Below are 22,528 nucleotides of genomic sequence, written 5' to 3' on the forward strand. Positions count from 1 at the left end.
AAAAATCATATCGTGTAAAAATGTGAAGCATATGACAAAACGTATAATAAGTCAGCTCTGAATAGTTGGATTTCTAAGGATAAACAGTTAGCTTTCTACAAATTTAATCACCGAAAATTTCGTTACTCGTATTGCTTGAATGGAGCGTATAAAAAAATATATTCAAAGGTGTATGTCTGCTAGAAATTCTTTTTGGTTTGATAGGTTAATTCGGTAGATACATAGGAACACAGAAAGATCTTAGGTCATATTAGTTAATTTTTGCATAAGAATAACACTTTTTTCTGGAAATAAGATATAGATCTCCAGACTAGGCATGCCTCCCAGCCACATAGGTTAACCTTTCGGAGAATTTGTCATGTCAAAAAATGCAACTGTTTTAATATTTTTAGCTTTTCTATTTAAGAATATAAATATCTTTCCTATATACAATGGGTAAACAGGATAGCTACCATTTAACTTGTAAATAATTAATCTTTAATTTTTTGTAGAAAAATAGGCCCTCAATAAAGTTTTTTTTATAAAACAACGTATATAATCGTCATAAGAATCGTATATCTTATGTTACTAATCTATGTCTCACAGTATTCGCCAATTAGTGAAATGTTGATTGTTTTTATAAATGGCCTAGAACAAAATTAACATGCTAAAAAATTTGAATCACAAGAAAACAATGACAATAGTGTCATAAACATGTAATATACAAACCTTTGTAAACAATTTAAAATATTATATGATAAACTTCATCTTTTACGGGATGTGACGCTCTCCCATCCCCTTCATACATAGAATCTGCCCAGAATAAATCAATACTAATGTTCTCTAGAATTTATCCGGCCGTTTTCTAGGAAGTAGCTTATAGTGCCTAATAAAAAATGACGTCATACAACACAAATGACCAATCATAGGCCAGTATACATTTTACCATTAGACAATTAAAACGTACACTGGTTTATCAATGGTCATTTGTATTGTATGACATCATTTTTATTGCGTACTATATGCTACTTCATTTTATAGATCATATTAGTGGATATACATACACATACAAATAAGTTATTTATTTATAGATAGACTAAAACCATCCCAAGCTTCCCTGAAAAATACAACCCATTTTGACCAATAATTACTAATCTTAATCCTAAGCTTCAGTCCTTCTACTTTAAATGACCTTCTACTTTAAATCATATGCTAGAATATCCTTGTGTATGCGGATGGAACGACCTTTATTAACGAAGCGCTGCGCTATATTAAAAATTGATATGAAATCAAACTTCCTTATTTTCTAAATAAATAAATTATTATCAAAATTAACACAAGTTAGTCATAGTTATAAGCCATGCAGTAAAAGCAAAAATGACAAATTTATATTTTTTGTTAATTTTGCTAATTTTTGTGACTTCATGTTTATGTCAGAATGAAGAAAACAAAGAAAAATTTTCTTACTGCAAATATCATTTTGGTATGTATGTAGGGCGGAAGGGAGGGACATTGGACTATAAATTATACTGGTACCCAAAGTTTTAAAAACATCGTCTTTCATTTTTTGTCTTTGGGTTGGTCTAAAATAACCGATGTGTCCAAACTTTTCCACCATTAATTTTAATGTAAATCTATTGTCTTATCTGTTAAGATCCATTGTTACAATGTTAAAAGCAAAGTATTTTTCAGTCAGTTTTCAAATCGTCTGATCATTATAAAATCATCATATTTTATTATAGCCACATTGCTTTTTTCCAATTTTGTTGCACCAAGTGGACTTATTTGCTAAGCTTTTATGGACATAATTGTCCTTGTTTCTTTAAAATTGAAGGATTTTTTTAGGTTTTTTTATGTGTTAAGTCATGATATTACAATCACAGAAATTATCAATAATATATAATAATTACGGCTTCGAAACCGATTAATATCCATTGGATTGCAACAGGTTCCAAGCCATTTTAGGCTATTTCTATGTCCTTCCCTACCCCTCCGAGCCCCTAGATGCTGGAACACATCCGCTAGTTTATTAAAAATCATTATTGTATCGTATTATGGAACATTTTTTAAGAATAGTAAAATAAAAGTTAGCTTTTGGCCCCTCGGGGCTCAACAAAACTGGAATTAATCTTTTAACTTTTCATTTTACTAGTCTCGCAAAGCTGTCTAAAATACGATGCGTTTATAATTTACAATATATTCAGAATTAAAAATCGACGCTATTGGTTGCTATTTGTTGACTGCTGGTGTTATTGTTCTAATGATTATCTTCCTAATGTTCATTATCTCACAAATAGGAAAATGCAGGAAAAGTAAGTATAATAGTATATAAACGGACGTCCCTAAGTTTTGACTGTAGAGAAGCTTTGTTTCAATTCCCAATAGCACAGAGGTTTTATACACAAGTTTATTTATACAAAAACAAAACAAAATACTTAAATATTTACAGAATTAGGATGGGTTAAACTGGATAACAATTAGTTTCTTCCCTTTATATGGTTTGGGGGAGGAATAGTATATACAAAAATAGATTTACATTAAAGTGATCGCGAAGCAAGTTTTAAAAATTTGATATATATTTGGAATTACTTAGTTAATCAGAATTATGACAAAAATTTTGCTAAATTTGATATAAAAAGTGCCTTAAAACTCCTATTTTTAAATTTGCTACAGTATAACTAAAATTCATTGACACAATTCTGTGCTAAACAAACAGTTAGATTTGTTGGCATTTCTCTTAACACAGATGGAGTTAATAAAAGTAATACTTGTAAAATAAGAGATAAATTACTGCTTATTATGCAGTTATTATCAAATTTGCTTATTGACAACTGAAAAAGTTGCAATTAAGGTTTAAAAGTGTTGGACCAAATGTCTAAAAAGATATTTTTCAGCTTATTTTAGTGCAACTAACATGACAGGCAATCAGAACTAGGGAGGAAGAATGTAATATGGAAACACAACTTTAGGTGCCCTAAAATGGTTTTAGAAAGATGTAGTATTAGTTATGCACAGTTGTATTCAGTATAATTTTTGTTATCAAAGTTGTGCCAAAGTGCCTCAATAAAATGACCCTTAGAATAGGAGGAAACTGGGGTGTACTGAATTTTAGTTTCCTAAAGTGTACATAGCTTCTGTGTCCTATCTCAATATTTACTACTACCAAAAAAAGTTTCAAACTTCAAAAAAAATCAAAATTGAAAAATTAAAATTTTGAATGTATAATGTATAAATCGTTTATACATTATATCGCTTTTTTCTTTGAACGGAGTAGCTGAAAATAGCGTTCGCAATAATTGGGTTATATGCTGTACACTTTAGGAAACTAGGGCTAGAATAGGAAATTTATTTCAGCTGATCGAAACTGGTAGTGGATGTATCATATATTAAATAATACATAGATATAGTCTAAATAATTTTACAGTTCTTTATTGATATTACAATTCTAATGATGACAATAGGAGCTCCTTTAAATCCACAAACAATAAAATATGTATAGTCTAAATATTTTTAACAGTTTTTCATTGATTTTATAATTACCAAAGAAGACCATTAGAGCCCCATTAAATCCACAAGCAATCAATTGGGCTATGAGGTGAAAGAGCATGCATTGATGTTCCCATTTGGCCATCATAAGTAGGTAGATTAGTAATTATACAATTCATTCATACCTCTTTTCAATGCAAATAAAAGGCTTCAGTATGGAAAAAAAAGCATGAGGCACTTTAAAATCAGGAGAAACAAATCATGTAAATAAGTGCCCTTTTAAATATTCATGCCACCTATTGCTTTTAAAGGCAAAAATGTCTTCTTGTGGGGTTTCATATAATCAGCATTTTATGGGGAATTGGAAATCTATTAACTATTTGGTATTGTGTGAGGATCTACAAGTGTACACAAAAAGGGCAGGGGGAATGAAATATTTTCCACTCATCAAAGATTATTTATATTTATATATAGATGTTTAGATTAAAAGGAATAAATAAATTTGAAAAATATTTCTTTTATATTCTATATATGTACCACTAAAAGGGTCCCTTCAACATTGCCTATTTATCCTCTCTAACATGATACTATCTTGTAAAGAAATACTTTTACAATTGCTATTTTTATTTTATAGTGGGCTCTACTTGTCTATTCTATGATGATTTGGGGGTGACTCCAAATAGGGGAAGGCAGTTCAATATTTACAGTACAAAGGTTTATTTTGTACAGCCTTCCCTTGTTAAAAGGCAGCCTCAAAACATCATAGACGATGAAGGAAGATCTCGATCATAACTATTTTCGGATAGATTCACCCCCTCTCTTTCTCCATTCCCTTTGAACTGGATGGATCTGGATTATCTATTCCAAAACTTGTTGCCGATAAGGTGTTTATACAAGTGCGCCAATGTTTTTTTTAATAAAATTATTAAAAAATGACATCTGTTTGGTTTTCCTTTGCAATTAAGCTTTTTTTAGGTACAGGGAAGGTTTTAAACTATTTTGGGAGAGCGTATCTCCACCCTCCCAATTTAAAATCACACCCCCAAATTTTTTTTCTGAATATTTCTTATTAAAACTCAAATTAAAAAGTAGAAGGGCGGTTGACTTATCCCCCTCCCACCTTAAGAACACCTAGAGGCTTCTTGGGGGCGTCCGTTGCCCCTAGTCTTTCTTAAAATAAAAGCTATGTCTTGCATTTTTTTTCAATTAGGTGTTTGATCACGAATTTCATATGGTAAAAATATTTTTCTTATTTAATTGTTATCCTAATAAGATAAAAGTTATGCTTGAAAATTGTTTTAATAGCTATTATTATATGTTGCATTTTTAGATAAACGTCAGAATTTGCGTCAGAATTAGCGTCATTTGCGTCATTTTTATTTCAGATTTTTATTACCCGTCATCTCATAGACTATACAAAAAAAGGGCAGGGGGAATGAATGTTTTCCTTCATCAAAGATTATTTATATATGTATGATGATTTGGAGGTCCCTTTAAAAAGGGTAAGACAGTACAAAAATTACCTCATCTGAGTAAATTATGTAGAACTTTACAAATTTTTATTGTCATAATAATAAATATGTTAAAAAGAACATTGATACAGGAAAGGCATTATTTCCTATAAGTTATATTTATGTGGCATTGCAATAAGTATATTTTCTAACTAAAATTTTTTCTGTCTCAATGTCCTATTTTACAAAGTCATTATTTTTTCAATAGCTATTTTATTTCATACTGGGCTCTATTTGTATAGTCTATGATGTTTTGGGGCTGCCTTTGAACAAGGGAAGGCTGTACAAAATAAACCTTTGTACTGTAAATATTGAACTGCCTTCCCCTATTTGGAGTCACCCCCATATCATCATAGAATAGACAAATAGAGCCCACTATAAAATAAAAATAGCAATTGTAAAAGTATTTCTTTACAAGATAGTATCAAGTTTGAGAGGATTAATAGGCAATGTTGAAGGGACCCTTTTAGTGGTACATATATAGAATTATCTTCTCAATCCTAGGGTAATTTAATAGCCAAACATTTATGTATAATCAGACCAGAGAAGTGATGAATGATGCTTTTTAAAGTAACTGTAGGAATGTAAAATAAATCAAACTACTATCACAATAAAAGAAATGGCTCTAGAAATATTTTTCAAATTTATTTATTCCTTTTAATCTAAACATCTATATATATATATAAATAATCTTTGATGAGGGGAAAATATTTCATTCCCCCTGCCCTTTTTGTGTACACTTGTAAACCCTCACACAATACCAAATAGTAATTAGATTTCCAATTCCCCATAAAATTATGATTATATGGAACCCCACAAGAAGGCATTTTTGCCTTTAAAAGCAATAGGTGGCATGAAGATTTAAAAGGGCACTTATTTACATGATTTGTTTCTCCTGATTTAAGAGTGCTTCATGCTTTTTTTCCATACTGAAGCCTTTTATTTGCATTGAGAAGGGGTATGAATGAATTGTATAATTACTAATCTACCTATTTATGATGGCCAAATAGGAACATCAATGCATGCTCTTTCACCTCATAGCCCAATTGATTGCTTGTGGATTTAATGGGGCTCTAATGGTCTTCTTTGGTAATTATAAAATCAATGAAAAACTGTTAAAAATATTTAGACTATAAATATTTTATTGTTTGTGAATTTAAAGGAGCTCCTTTTGTCATCATTTATAATTGTAATATCAATAAAGAACTGTAAAAAATATTTAGACTATGCATATTTTATTGTTTTACAATTACACAATCAAAATATTTTTAATTGGATAACTATGCATTATTTAATAAATGATACATCCACTACCAGTTTCCTCTTGTTCTAAGGGTCATTTTATTGAGGCACTTTGGCACAACATTAATAACAAAAATTATACTGAATACAACTGTGCATAACTAATACTACATCTCTCTAAAACCATTTGAGGGCACCTAAAGTTGTGTTTCCATATTACATTCTTCCTCCCTAGTTCTGATTGCCTGTCATGTTAGTTGCACTAAAATAAGCTGAAAAATATCTTTTTAGACATTTGGTCCAACATTTTTAAACCTTAACTGCAAGTTTTTCAGTTGTCAAAAAGCAAAATTGATAACAACAGTATAAAAAGCAGAAATTTATCTCTATTTTGAAAGTATGAATTTTATTAACTCAATCTGTGTTAAGAGCAATACCAACAAATCTAAAGGTTTGTTTAGCACAGAATTGAGTCAATAAATTTTAGTTATACTGTAGCAAATTTAAAAATAGGAGTTTTAAGGCACTTTTTATATCAAATTTAGCAAAATTTTGGTCATGATTCTAAATAACTTAGTAATTCTAACTATGTATCAAATTTTTGTATCAAATGTATCACTTGCTTCATGAACACTTTAATAGTCATGATTTATCTAAACCGAATATATTCAAGAACATTATTTTTAGTGGGCTCATAGCTGCTCTTCAATTTAGTCTGTCCCGCTACATATTCATACTTTATCATAATTATGTATAACACTGAACGATGAAATTATTTACATTCCCCCTGATGATAAACAAAAATACCCATTTTGATGTATATTAAGATTATTGTTCAAACATTTGGACAATTCTCGTTAAAACCAATCAATACTTAATAAAAGTCCACACAAAGTTTTAAGCCAACAAATGAGAGGACATTTTTATATGTAAAACTTTGAATCTCAAAAATATTTTCGGTATATTGTCTCCTCCCTCCCAGGAAAGTTTTATTTTTTCATAAAGTAGTTTTCAACTATTTAAATAATACTATATATGGCAATGAACAACATGTAATAGGTTCAATAACATAATAGTTATTTCTTTCATCGTATTATAAACGGATTTCCGCGGATAGGCACGGGCTAAAAAAACTGGTTTTAATCTTATAATTGTACATTTCTATATTAGTAGAAAACTGGATATAATACGATGCTAGACATAGTTTTTCGTATGGATGAGAACCGGTTCCTATCCACCGGATTCGAATGAATACGAGAATAGTTATTTCTCGTATCGTATTATAAACGGCTTCCGCGGATATAGAATGTACAATTATAAGATTAAAACTAGTTTTTTTAGCCCCGTGGTGCCGAAGGCACCGGCTAAAAAAACTGGTTTTAATCTTATGATTGTACATTCCTATATTCGTAGAAAACTGGATATAATACGATGCTAGACATAGTTTTTTCGTATGGATGAGAACCGGTTCCTATCCACCGGATTCGAATGAATACGAGAAAAAAGTTTATAATCAAACAGACAATAAGAAACCTTAACAATAACATTATGATTAATAGCCTTGGAATATTAATCCTATATTTAACTGTTTGAGACTGATTGTATTGATGATTTATATATGTACACTTTTTGACCAATAATGTGAAGGGTTTATCCTACACTGTGTTCCTACACTGTGTTCCTATTGGTACTTAGGGAATTAATCATTCAGACTTGCTATATTTATTTCTAAAGCAAACAAGGTCGTCTCTGTTGTCTGAAAAATAAATGTAATAAGTATAGACGTATAACCTTAGACGTATAACATTTTTCGTCTGCTAGCAAATTACTTTCTGCTCTTTTGTAGCGACTTGGCTGTGTTAATGTTTATGATGTTATTGGCTGACCATTTGTAAGTCGGCACAGGGTCCACGGGGTGGAAACATACAGTTATTTAACCCTTCCCCATCTATTGTTTTTACTTCTGACAGGTCACAAGATGAGGAAAAAATTGAAGCAGAAGGGAAGGTACACTGAAGAGTTCAAAGAACAGAGTAGCGTCATCCAAATTCCATTGGCAGGAATGTTTTAATAAGTGTTAAAGCTATACTATAACGAGTGTCAGTCTGTACGTCTGTCCTTCAATGAAAGGGGGTAAATGAAAGGTTTGAGTGGAATGATCTAATTTATTTTTAAAAATATTTTGAGGGGGGTAAAATTCAAAGTTTTAAGTGTGTGAACACCCCTTTATCCCTCGAGTCAACAAAACTAGTATGAATTTTATGATTTTTTACTTTACTATTTTTGAAATATTGTTTAAAATAAGATACGATAAATGGCTTAGAACCTGTTGTAATATTATCCGGTTTCTAAGCCATACTGAAAAACTAAATAAATAAAAAAACAGCTATAGTATATCATTTCATGAAAATTAGACATTTACTTAAAATTTATTAATAATTGTATAGATCCAAATCAGCAAAGAGCCTTGTTAGATAATCCAATGTCAATTGAAAAGCTTAAATTCCATGTAAGTAAAAAAAATTTTTTAGGGGGGGTGGGGGGGATATTTGAAAGAGTGGAGGTACCCTACCTCTTAATAGCCATAAACCTTTCCTTGGCCTTTGAGAAGTTTCATTGTAAGGAAACAAAATCAGTCCAGTGCAGTGGTTAGTGAGATCCTTATCTGCAGACAAAGGCACCCATAAACATGGACATCCTGTTACTTTTATACAAGGATTAAATGTAAATATTTTATGATCAGCCTTCCAGAGTCCAATTCAAAAAACAAATTTAGTTTAATTGGGTACATGGCGTTTCTACCATCTCGGTAGAATATAGCAAAATTCTTTTGGCAAATTGTAAAACCTCTGCCAAAAAACAGTCATACTTAAAGTAACTGCCATAAATACATCCAAATTTATCAATTATACATATATTTCTTGCTAAAATTACATGTAAACTTTTTAATATGTCGTAAATTCATCCTGTATATTTTAATTGTTGTCTTTAGTTGCAATTTGATGAGTTCCAGGCCATACAAAAAGACCAGTTCACTACAATAGACAGAAATGCCAGAAATCTGAAAGAAAACTTTAGGTGACACATTTACTCTAATATTTAACCATTATACTAATTTAACTCAGGAATCTAAGGCATCTTAGACAAATAAGCCGATGAATTGTTTTACGTCCCCAAAAATACACAAACCTACAATTACAATTAGTGGTTGAAACGTTTGAACACTCAACTTAATTAACCAACCAATCAAAATTCAATAAGAGTCCCAAAAGTCATTTGTTTAATATTGAGGCTTATGCACGGCTATCGAGCCCAGATGAACACAGATTATTTTAGTGTTGCAAATCGGAACCCGCAACGAAACTTGAGTGATTATGTGATGCCCTATGATAGAAACAGAGTGAAATTGGTTATTCAAGGTACAGTATGTAGTATTAACTCATCGAGTAATATAACATGAAAAAGGCAATACCTTAGCTACAAAAACATTTAGACAATAAGACAATAGATAAAAAATTATGATTAATCCCTTTAGTAGTTATAGTTTATTGGTTGAAAAGTTTGGACTCTGTTAGTTTGCACTAAACAATAAAGATTTGTAGAAGTATCTTATGCCAACGAATAAAAGAAATCAATTAATTGATAACTTTAATTACCAGTTTGATGTACAATGCAGTTGAAAATCCATTCCCTTCCAGATAAAAAGAAACTCCATAAACCTCCTTTACTTTAATTGAAATCTAAAAATAATTTTTTTTGCTCGCTAGGTAATTTAAGGGAAAGCGACTGAATATTTTCTGTTTTAATTTTGAAATTAAATTCTTTCAGAAGGTGATAATGATTATGTAAATGCTTCTTGGATGAGGTAAAAAAATAGAAACAAAAGTATTTTTCACTGTCGATTTCCATATAAAGTAGTTTGGTTTTTTATGTCACTTGCTCAAAATTTATTTAAAAAACGTTCGGACATTTCCAATCTGTAGAATAACTGTGCTAATAAAAAGAATCATAGATTGAAATGGATGACAACATCCATATGTAGCGAGGCACAAAAAAACACAGACAAAATGAGTTGTATTGAGAAGATGTTCATAAAGAGTTAATAATATACTATATGCTCATTAAATAGCAGCAGAGAAAATCACATTTCCCCCATAACGTTTTGTACAGACGGACAGAAAACGTGAATTATATTTATTAGGGATCTCCAGCAGACACTGGGACGCCCAATTATCGTGACCGGGTACCCAAGGTCCAATATTGGGGACAGGATTAATAAGTCTGAAACCATCCTGGCTTACTGGCAAATGATTTTTGACCTCAAGGTAAATTTTATATCAAGTCGGAAATAGATACTTTAAATTTTTTTGGAGGGGGAGAATAATACTTTACATCCCCCTCACCCTGAAAATTAATGAACTTTCAAGGTCCTACGGAGGGTTTCATCACTGCAGGACCCTAAACCTACAGGGTAATACCATACAGAACTATTTTAACATTTAATTAATATAGAAAATAAATGGCGGGCTATCAATGTGGGTATCTTTTAATCTTTAATTAACTTACAAATTTTTTTTTTAAATGTGTTTTGTTCAAGGAAATTTCAATATTAACAACCTATTTATTGTATAAATAGTACATCCTGTTTATATTTTCAGGTGAGCACAATAGTCATGCTCATTGATGATACACAACCAAAACACAAAAATTTTAGAGAAAGTCTTCCTAGAGGTAATATAGTTGTCTATGGATACGTATAGATTATTTATTTTTTTGCTATAGGATTTTTAAATAAGAATTTGCCCCCCCTCCCACACTAAATAAGATATTAAGCCTGTGTTTTTATTTGTGTTCATACTTTCACTCTTAGACCGTTAATTTACTTTTCAGTACGGCTTCGAAACAGCTGGATTAGAACATGTCCTTAGCTATACAAAAAAAATTATATTGTGTCATATAATAGACAATTTTCTACAAATATTAAAATAAAAATCATAAAGCTTAATAACAGTATTGTTATCCTGGTGCTTTCAGCATAACAGGGCCAAGAAAATCTGGAATTATTGTTAAAATTTTTCACTTTAGTATACGCGGAGGAAGTGTCTATAATATGATGCTATAAATCAATATCAAAGTTTTAGAACGCTTCAATACTTTTAGAATTAATTGTTATTGTTTACTTTTGACTATGGATGCAGACATGCTGATTAAGTTATACCAATTTAGGAATTGGCTCAGGACTCTGCTTGGATCTAAAGATAAACAACAGCATAGTTCTATCTGTGCGGCTTGATCAAGAAATCATAAATGATAGAATAACAGTAAGACATATCAAAATTACGTCTAGAGGCGTGAGTCATGAGGGTAAGGTTTTTTTTTATTGCGAAGCTTCTCTATAATTACTTTTTCTGTCCGCCCGTCAGTCAATAACATTATGATAGACAATCTTTTTCTATTTAAACTTACTTGGTCAGTCAGTCTGCTTAGGATTCGTGATTTTCTATTATTCATCATTGCCTTTTACTATCGTAAATAGACAATAAGACATCTGATCAGTAACTCACTTTGTCCGTTTGTCCATCCATGATTTGTTTGTGATTGTCTCTTTAAAGTGCAATTAAAGATTTATTGCTTGAGCATAACATTAAATGAAAATATAAAAGAATTCTCAACATTATGCTTAATTGTTTAAAAAGTTATTGTTACTTTTTTATTTCATTTCTACTTTAGTGAAACATCTGCAGATAACTAGAGAGCCAAATTATGGCGAGCTTCAAGAGATTACTGAATTTGTTGGTATAATTTTTTGTATAAAAAAGCATGGTTACTCCATAATTTCTATTGTAATAGCTCTAGCTGACTTTAATCAAATCATTAAATATCTAGTGAAATAATGTTATGATAGCGATAGAATTTATGCAAAAAAAATTTCTCATATTAACATTAAGCATCATTACTCACTTGGTCCTATTGTCTGTCTCATTGAACCTAATTTTTGTAACATCTTTGATAATTTATGCGGTAAAATTGTACAACAATATTTTCTGTTTTCTATCATTTCTACTCTAAATATAATATACCTGTGACCGCGGCTCAACACGTATCGCATCCGCTCTTCGTCTCGTGGAGGAATTAGGTTCGAATGTTATTTCGACACCAAGTCATAACTGAAGACATTAAGAATGGTTCCTACTGCTATATATAAATAGTTAGGGTAGGGTAAATGCCTTAGCCCATAAAAAAGGCGCAATTTATTACCATGCACATTTAGGACTTCTCAAATAAAAAGGGTTGGTTGTCTATTGGATGTTATTTAACCTAATATCCACAATTACAAGCGGATCGAAGGAGAATCCCGCCTGAGTTAGGTAATTAAAAATAATATAATAATTTTGATTCTTTCTAGAGGATATTTTTACCACATGGACATATACTCAGACTGAAGGAAGAAAATATTTAAAATACCAAATTTTCTAAAGGAGCGTAGCTACTCTGTTATAACTTTTGTTCGTGTTTCTCATTTTACTACGTTTCAGAAAAAATGAGATTTTACGACTGCTGTAATATATTTTTGTAAAGATTCGTATGACCTATTCGCATCCACTCTATATTTCACTTCTGTCTGGATGTTCTTATTATTATAGTTCATTGTTCTTTTCACAATGAGCTTCACTTCTCAGGGCTAGGGAAGTTGTCTTCCTTGTGTTAAAGAATATTTACATTTAAACTAAAAAAAATCATATTGTTGAACGATTTAAATAAATTACACGTTGACCTAAGAAGAGCACTTGAAAAATCTAATTTGTTATACAAATATGTACAGGACTGAATAATATAAAATGTATTAGTATTTTGATATTGGACATAAAAATATAATTATGTGTTAAATATTTTTGGGGGGGGGGGGGGTGAGGGAGATGATGATAGGTTGACTTTATTGGGGGATGGGATGTCTAAAAGTAAACGATTCAAAAATTTCAAATTTTTAAATATCTGAATATCATACAGGCAAAATTGATTATGTTTTGAAGGGGGGGGGGGGGATGACAGTCAACGATTCATAGATTCAAGTTTTTAAAAATTTTGATTAAATGATAAAGGAGAGGAGGCAAAACTTATTTGAATTAAAATATTTTCTATAATTGATAATACAGATGAGGAACTGGCTAAGAAACCAATAGTGATTCAGGATGATTTGGGAATCAAATTATCTGCTATCTATCTATCTATTGTTGCTCTTAACAAGGTATCAGACAAGTTTTCTGTGTCATAAAACTAGTATAAAAGTTCTACCAAAACAATAATTATCATGTACAAAAGTAGCCATGCACGAATAATCTTGGAAAACATGAAAGAAAACTGTGTAACTGATTAAAAGAAAAAGTACAGTAAACTTTACAATGAAGTTAATGGCAGCAGCTTTTTGAGCCAAATAAAAAAACGTCATGCAATACAAATGACCAATGAAAGGCCAGTTTACAATTTAATTGACTAATGGTAAAACATATACTGGCCTATCATTGGTCATTTGTATTGTATGGCGTTATTTTCTATTAGATACTTTAAGCTGCTTCAAATTAATGTAATTATTCCTCTGTTATATTCAATAGAATATTTACAAAATAATATAGCATAATTGGCATATTTATCTTGTGTCTTAAGAATGGAATTTTTTAATATTTATTAAATTCTTAATTTATTAGGAGGAAGAAACTAAAGGAACAATTAATGTTCCTAAATTTGTAATGAGGTAAAAAATTGAAATTACTAGCATGGTCTATTTTCTATAATGCTTTTGTCTACTTGAAGTTAAGGGCTCTAAGCCATGCAAAATATAAAATTGGATTCCTTTAACTGTTTTATTAAGCATTTTTTATTATGACTGGATTCATTCTTGTTGATTATTATTTAATTTGAAATGAGTTGATAAAAGAATGTACATGACAACCTAAAAAGTATTATCAAATATTCCATTATTAAATCAATAATATTTTTGCAAATATATTTCGTAACTGTGTTTAAAACTTTATTGCATATAAATTTATTTTTACTAGTTTGAGGAAAGACAGAATGGGAATGGTAAAATATTTTTTATTATTTGCAAAATCTTTTTTTAGTTATCAAAAGAACAAGAAAGACATAAAAGCTGATAATACATATGGATACATTTTTGGATATAAAATGAATAGATATTGAATATTCTAATAAAGTTGTAGCAAAGTTGAGCTCTGAATTTTTTAACCAAAATTCTAATCACACGATTTCTTTTTTAAAAATCATTCTCGAATGCAAAATGCATAACTTGAAATAGACAGACAGACCTTATTTTTAATTTTAACTATAGAGCTTTGTTATAAAATTATAAAATCAAAAGATATTTATAAGTTTCCATGATAAAAAATTATTCATAGATAGAAAAGTTTGAGGACTATATGTTCCTTTACTACTGTTGCTCTGTTATGAAGGGGGTTAAAAAGAATGATAATAAGTCAAATCTACTCAATGTAAAAGGTAATACTAGAAAAGTTTGAAAGAATATTTTACCTATGTTTCAAACTGAAATTTTGATTAAAATCTATCTGAAAAGTTGTTTTCTGAGTGGTATTAATAACGAACGAAGCAGCTTGTAGTGCCCATATAGAAGATACGTCATACAATACAAATGACCAGTGATAGGCCAGTATATATTTTAATTGAACAATGGTAGGCTAGTATGACGTCATTTTTTAGGAACTATTAGCACTTTAATCTACTTTATAACAAACAACTTAGAAGCGATTACAGTTTGGTAATTTAACACGGCAACTTTTGTCTGGAAATATATTTTTTTAATGGAAGACTGCCGTTGAGCGACTGTAGCTGCAATAGTTTGTGGCTGTGGGTTTTTAAAAATAATACAGTTGACTGAAGTTGCAGCTTGCAAGAAAAAGAGCGGTTAATGATCCAAGAATATATTCTTTAATTTTAGTCAAATATATCCTACACAATAAAGTATAAAGTTGTGTATATGATTCTTTTTATGTTCGTTCACAAACACCTACCCCTGCACTTTTTGCTTCTAAAAACTTAAAAGGTAATTAGAGGCCTCTAGGGCTGTAGCCACGAGTATTTATAAAGATATAGTGGTCTTGTAAACTTATTATTCTAGGAATATCCAAAGCTTTGAGAAAGAAAAGCACAAGAATGTTTCAGAAAGTTATGGGACAAATAGAGAGAGGTAATAAAAAATACACCATTTTTTACCACAGCTTTTTCTATGAGTTGGTTGATAAAATAAGGTTAAAGGTCTGTCTAAAAAGGTTTAGTTCATTTTTTTAAAGTTGTGCAATTTTTCAAAATGTCAAAATTTCTAAAATTAGTTTTTCTTCTTTTAATTGGGAAAGCAACTTTGTCTATAATATTATCAGTTCATATGTAATAATATTAGAGTAAGACAATAGAGGGGGACGGGTTTAAAAGCTTATGTCCCCTTCCCAAGGACCCTTTACCTTTTAATTAAGCACTTGAAAATCAACCAATATCGTTGGAAATATTAACATAGCCAAATTTGCAAACAGATGGAAAAGGTCCCCAACAAAGGGACCCAGGTGGTTGTTTGGTTATACATCTATATTTATAGATTTATTGTAATAATATTAAAGCAGATGTGGATGAGATGTTGGATCAGTTTAACAAGCTTGATGGAGATAATGTTGGTGTTGAAAGTAAAACTGCTGGCAACCTACCTGCCAACAGAAAATGGAACAGGTTATTTTCAGAGTTTGATTACAGCAATCAAAACCAAGAATTCCAAAGCATATATAACATTCAGCTATATTTTTCGCAGCTATTTTGCTTATGAACTATCATGTAAGCTGCACTATGTTTAATAAGATAGTCTGCAGTTTATGGCGGATAGATTTAAAACAGCAGTCACCTTTATTCGAACTGATAACTATTTTACAGATATTAATCAGCTACATTAGATCAACGCTTATTGCATTTTCTTTCTAGTTAATAGGTCAAATCCAATAATATTTCTCATGATAGCCCAGAAGTTAAACTTTTCTTAGCCTTACATACAAGAATGTGTAAGACTCAGGAAACCCTAATTTCTTGGCAAGTCTAAGATTTTTTCTTCTATATTTCTTCAGAAATCAGGCAGTTGTTCCATATGACTTTAACAGAGTTATTCTCAAAGTTGAAGATGATGAATTCCCGAATGATTATATCAATGCTTCAATATTTAGGTAATTTTAAGGTTACAAATTTAAAGATAAATGATAATGCCTTAGAATTATAAGGCTAGGATTCTTACTATGACAGATTTTGGGAAGGTACATGAAACCATTTTCTAAAATGGTTTATTTATCCTTCACATGAAGAATTCTAAAATAAAGTTGCAAATCTGATGCTCTTTGTTGATAAGGATTATACATTGTTAATTCTAATTTTTCTAACATTGAGCTTTTTGTCTGCCAAATATACTTACACACTCACTCACCATTTTTACACGCAGCACTAGAAAGATTAGCATTAACATTATTGGATGTTTTTGTTAATAGATTTTTTAAAATGTTGATGTTTCCGTTAGAAAATCTTACCTTAATTTCTAACTAATTCAGTTGTGAAGATTTCTATGTACCTGATTTGATTGTAAGTCAGGCTCCCTCCTCTGATATTCCAGGTTCAGTCCAACAATTCTGGAGGATGGTTGTACAAACAGAGGTGGGTTAGTAACTGTGGGAATTGTTGTTTGTTTTGTTATTGAGAAGTAGGGTATTGCTTATTGTAAGAATTAGATTAAAGGGTTTTCCCACCTTGCCTGTCGAGCAATGAAATCCCCCCCCCCCCCCAAAAAAAAATTGGGATGGGGGATTCTAAATAATTATTTTAATTTTTCTTTTTAAATCTAAATTTTAAAAAAAAATTAGTTATCGAATTCAAATCCCCCCCCCCCCTCTTCAAGTTATCCTAGAGGCCTCCTGGTGCGTAGCCGCTAATTTGATAAAAAAAAAGTGATGAAATCTAGTGAAACTTATATTTAGAGAACTGTAATAATTCTTCTTGATGATGATGAAAGTATAGCTGATTATCTTCCTAGAGGTGACAACATACTTTTAATGATCTATTAATCAATTGAAGGGAGGGGACAATAAACTGTAAATTTCACTAGTACCCAAAGTTTTATTATCCCGTTATATTATTCGTTGGTTCAAAAGCTAACGGTGTCCAGATATTTTACCAATAATCTTGATCTACATGAGGATAATTTTATTTATCATCATTGTGGTCATATGTAAATTTATATTACATTGTCCTATTCCTAGTGTAGTTGACAACATATTATTCTTATTATTTGTTTAAATGTTAAATTATAACTTTTCTCAATTTTTTAGAAAATCCTTTAGAAATTGGAAACATTACTTTCAGGTAAAACATTTCTATATCAATATCCGCTAATTTCGAACCGGTTCCAGTCCATACTTAAAGACCATGAATTGCATCGTATAACATACAAATTTTCCACGGCTACTAAATTAAAAGTCAGATTATTAATACTAGTTTTGTTAGACCCTGCCTGCAGCCCTTCAGGGCTTAAAAACCTGGTTTTAATCTTATTTTTTTCATTTTAATATTCGTCAATCTATAATAAGAAGCGATAAATAGTCATAAAGAAAACACCATTTTCTTTTGACCTATTTGAACAGACACATGAATAAACCTTGTTTATTATGAATAATTCAAAATAATTGTTTAGTGCTCAAAGTACAGATGAAATGTATGGAGGATATTTTACTAACAGAGTTCTTATGGAGGTACATATAAAATTCAAAAAATAAATGTAAACTTATTTTACATTTTCGGATCTTATGTCACTATGTATTTAAAGCCGACTTGTTGATTTTGGATTTGTCAAGCTACTATTACACTGCTTAATTATCGTGTGAAAATTCCATTGTCCAATGAGCATCTTTTATATAACTAACTTTGTCTGTCAGTTAAAAAGTTTTTATGTTTTGTTATTGTTCTCTTTAATTCATGTTATTATCCTTATTTTGATTATAAACCTTTTAGTCTGAATCTATCTTTCTTCATTGCCTTTATAGTTCTTGTTAGAACGTAGGCCACGTACAATGGTTCTGTAATCTTCCTTGAATTGGGCACTATTTGAGGCATGACTGAAAGATGAAATTTTCTTATCTTTCAGTCCATGTAGGAGTTCCCTCCTCCAGGTTGGTTTTGGTCTACCTATTTTTCTCTTTATTTTGGGGATTCCACGTCAAGGCTTGATTGGTTCTTGAGAATTTACGAGGAAGGTTGACCATCTTCACCTGACAAGCTATCTATCTATAGGATGGAGAATATGTTATAAGGTTGACCATCTTCACCTGACAAACTATCTTTCTATAGGACGGTGAACATGTGAAGTAGGTTAATCATCTTCACCTGACAAACTTTCTATCTATAGGATGGTGAACATGCGAGAAAGGTTGCTCATCTTCACCTGACAAACTTTCTATCTATAAGATGGAGAATATGCGAGGAAGGTTGACCATCTTCACCTGACAAACTTTCTATCTATAGGATGGAGAATATGCGAGAAAGGTTGACCAATTTCACCTGACAATCTATCTTTCTATAGGACGGTGAACATGCGAAGTAGGTTGATCATCTTCACCTGACAAACTTTCTATCTATAGGATGGTGAACATGCGAGAAAGGGTGCTCATCTTCACCTGACAAACTTTCTATCTATAAGATGGAGAATATGCGAGGAGGGTTGACCATCTTCACCTGACAAACTTTTTATCTATAGGATGGAGAATATGCGAGAAAGGTTGACCAATTTCACCTGACAATCTATCTTTCTATAGGATGGAGAATATGCGAGGAAGGTTGACCATCTTCACCTGACAAACTATCTATCTATAGGGTGGAGAATATGTAATAAGGTTGAACATCTTCACCTGACAAACTATCTATCTATAGGGTGGAGAATATGTAATAAGGTTGAACATCTTCACCTGACAAACTTTCTATCTATAGGACAGTGAACATGCGAAGAAGGTTGATCATCTTCACATGACAATCTATCTATCTATAGGATGGAAAATATGCGAGAAAGGTTGACCAATTTCACCTGACAATCTATCTTTCTATAGGACGGTGAACATGCGAGAAAGGTTGCTCATCTTCACCTGACAAACTAACTATCTATAGAATGGAGAATATGTAATAAGGTTGACCATCTTCACCTGACAACTATCTATCTATAGGATGGAGAATATGCGAGGAAGGTTGACCATCTTCACCTGACAAACTGGCCTGACCATGGATTCAAGAAGGATAAGATGGGAGAACAATTCTTAGGTGATGTGCTTTCCCTAAACGGCCTATCAAGCTATGACCTTCAACCCCCCTCTCCCTTATTTTGAAATTAAATGAAGATAAGAGGGGGAAATGTTTTTTCCTGTGTCTAACCAACCAATGCCAGTGACCATAAAGCAGTGGGTTCTTTACATGCATTGCCTTAACCCCTGTGGGGCTATCAAGCACCCAATATAACATAACCTTACCTGGCTTACAGTAATAAACAAACGAATGCATATTAAGAGATATAAGTTTTCCGGAATTGTAATGTAGGGAGTAGAATTAAAATCTGCATCAAATTTTAAGGATTTTTTATAAAATTCGTTTTTTGTATAATTCTCTATCTAAAAGCGGAAATACAAATTAAGTTAATTAATTTTGGCATCTGTGATTGGTGGATTTAAAAAATCTGCGCTCTGTTTGGATGTCGTACATCATTCAACCAATTAGAGCGCAGGTAGTTTAAAATCCAACTATCCTATTGGTCAAAATTAATTAACTTAAAATGTATTTTCGCTTTTAGATAAAGAATTTTACAAAAAAAGAATTTTATAAAAAATCCTTAAAATTTGATGCAGATTTCAAATCTACTCCCTACATTACAAGTCCGGAAAACTTATATCTCTTAATGCATATACCCCTACTTATTTAATTAGTTTCAATTTTTGTTTTCAAAAAAAGGAAAGGGGGATATTCTGCACTCGACCCTGCTCTTTGAGGGAAACCGCCAAGAAACATAATCCACTTTCATTCCTTGCCTCAATTGTGAAAAATATAATGTTTTTTTGTACAATTCGTGATTTGAGTATCAAAAATATAATAAAGATTTAATTTAAATTTGGATTTTTAAGATAAGAATTGGGTGGGGGGGGGGGGGGTTAGAGCTTCATAAGATGTTTGCAGGGTTATTGCCATTAAGCTCTCAGATACATAATACAAAGCAGCTTATAATGCCTACAAAAAAATTACGTTATACAATACAAATAAATGATCAATGATAGGTCGGTAATAAAATACATTTCAATTGACCAATGGTAAAATATAAACTAGCCTATCATTGGTCATTTGTATTGTATGACTTCATTTCTTCATAGACAATATAAGCTGCTTCCATAATAATTATGAAATTATTTTAGAAACACTAGAAGAAATCTGGGACATGATTCACAAAGATTCGAATGTGATTATCCACTGTAAAGAAGGGATTAAGAGATCCGGACTATTCCTGGTCCTTTCAGTCATACTTAAAAGAGTAAGATTCTATCCCCACTTTTTCATACCGCATATCCTTATAATAAAGTAAAAGAATCTCTGTATGTCTGTACCGAAGAATCTCGCTATCCAATAGACCGAAATAGTTCTCATTTACATGGTAGCTTCTCATAGGTTTATAAATATTTTAAGAAAAAAAAACTGAGAAACTTACAATCTACACACAGAAATCAAATCCAAAAGGTTTCTCCCAAAATTGTGAACAATTTGAATTATAAACTACCATTCCTACTAAAACTAAATGTATATTTCTTATTTAGAATTCAGTGAAGGATAGTGATGTTTATAATATAATTGATAGCTTGAGAAAGAAGAGAGACAAAATGGTAATTTTATTTACTTTTTTTAAATCCAAAATTTAACGTTTTAAGAAAATATGAGTGGATATCAGGTTAAAAAAACTCATTTTAGTTTAAGCCATTAGTAGGACACCTTTTGAGGCATTCCTTCATTTTAGCAATACAGACAACCAATCCTTGATCTCCTATTTTTATCATTATTGTCACATGTCTGACAAAGTAGCAGTAGAAGAACATTGACAACGAGTGGACACTAACGTTGTAGATAAATTTCTGTATATATTTTTGTAGGTACCAGAAATTGAGGATGTTCAGTACATACTAAAACTGGCCAGAATTAACAGGCTGAGGTCAAAAAAATAAATGCTTTATTTTTCAGTATGTATATGTAATCCAATTAATTTCCACTGAATTAAAACTGGTTATTTGTCATACTAAAAATTATATTTTGATACTATGAATGACTATTATAAAGTTGTTATATTTGTAATATTATTATGTGATTTCTTTGTGTTTCAATAAAATTTGCTTAATGTGATCTACTAATCCTTATACTAAAGTAACAGGATGTTTGAGTGTCTTAGTGTTTGTGTGTTTTTTTGTACCAAAAGATCTCGCTAACCACTGAACCGATCGGGTTCTCCTTAACAGGGTCCCTTCTCACAGGTCCCGGGAAGGTTTATAACTACTTTCTTGGGGGGTGGGACTCCACCAACCCCCCCCCCCTAAAAAATGAAAAATACCCCCCCAAAAAAAAAAAAATTTCCACCCCCCAAAAAAATAAGAAATTTGGTTATCAAATTCGACTCCCCCCTCCTGAAGTGCCCCTAGAGGCCTCTAGAGGCGTACCCGCTAGTCTTATATAATTCAAAAGGAATAGGACATTTGGATGTAAATTTTACTTGTCTCCAAGCTTTACAAACACGTTCTCTCATTCCCTGGATTGAAAAATTTGGGGACTTATGTTCAAACTTTTCTACCAATTATTTAAATCTTCAGAAGAAAAATTTTGTTTATCATAATAAAAGTGAATATCCATAAAGGAGAGAAAGCGGCATGGCAACATCCATCTAAAATACGAAATTTGGTAGGTATTGTTTCCCACTCTCTTTAACCCCCCACTAGGCCTCACATCCCTCTGTCTGCAACAATTTATCATTATTTGTCTTATCCCTGAATACTTTGTAAGCAAGTGTACTTGTTTAGAAAATAATTTTTAAGGTACAATAACTCTTTTCTAACCCCTTCTTCTGGATATTTGTATATTTTAAGGGAGGGAGAGGATAATGATATTTAATTTCATCTTCAACCATTTCTTCCTTCCAATATTTTTATATACTAAAGACAGATTTTTTTTAAATATCTTTTTTGGGAGGGAGGAATAAT

General features: G+C 31.2%; 1 protein-coding gene across 2 annotated transcripts; it reads left to right on the plus strand.

Annotated features, from left to right (window-relative positions):
* Window positions 1-1,266: 1,266 nt before the first annotated feature.
* On the plus strand, window positions 1,267-21,680 carry LOC145319015 (receptor-type tyrosine-protein phosphatase alpha-like). 2 transcript variants are annotated; one of them, XM_080160830.1, is made up of 27 exons: window positions 1,267-1,462; window positions 2,184-2,291; window positions 8,189-8,276; window positions 8,664-8,727; window positions 9,211-9,296; window positions 9,555-9,637; window positions 10,047-10,083; window positions 10,420-10,543; window positions 10,877-10,949; window positions 11,445-11,582; window positions 11,949-12,014; window positions 12,625-12,661; window positions 13,371-13,464; window positions 13,922-13,968; window positions 14,273-14,297; window positions 14,630-14,729; window positions 15,367-15,435; window positions 15,860-15,965; window positions 16,352-16,447; window positions 16,823-16,925; window positions 17,246-17,303; window positions 17,597-17,630; window positions 17,959-18,016; window positions 19,478-19,571; window positions 20,708-20,823; window positions 21,104-21,169; window positions 21,434-21,680. In XM_080160830.1, exons 1-27 carry the CDS (start codon window positions 1,357-1,359, stop codon window positions 21,503-21,505), a joined length of 2,148 nt encoding a protein of 715 aa, XP_080016956.1. In that variant the 5' UTR covers window positions 1,267-1,356; the 3' UTR covers window positions 21,506-21,680. The 2 variants fall into 2 exon arrangements, with proteins under 2 accessions (XP_080016956.1, XP_080016957.1); XM_080160831.1 differs by having other exon boundaries at window positions 15,863-15,965.
* Window positions 21,681-22,528: the final 848 nt, after the last annotated feature.

This window comes from Acartia tonsa, chromosome 5, assembly GCF_053477335.1.
Source record: "Acartia tonsa isolate MP-2025a chromosome 5, ASM5347733v1, whole genome shotgun sequence".
Classification (NCBI taxonomy): domain Eukaryota; kingdom Metazoa; phylum Arthropoda; class Copepoda; order Calanoida; family Acartiidae; genus Acartia; species Acartia tonsa.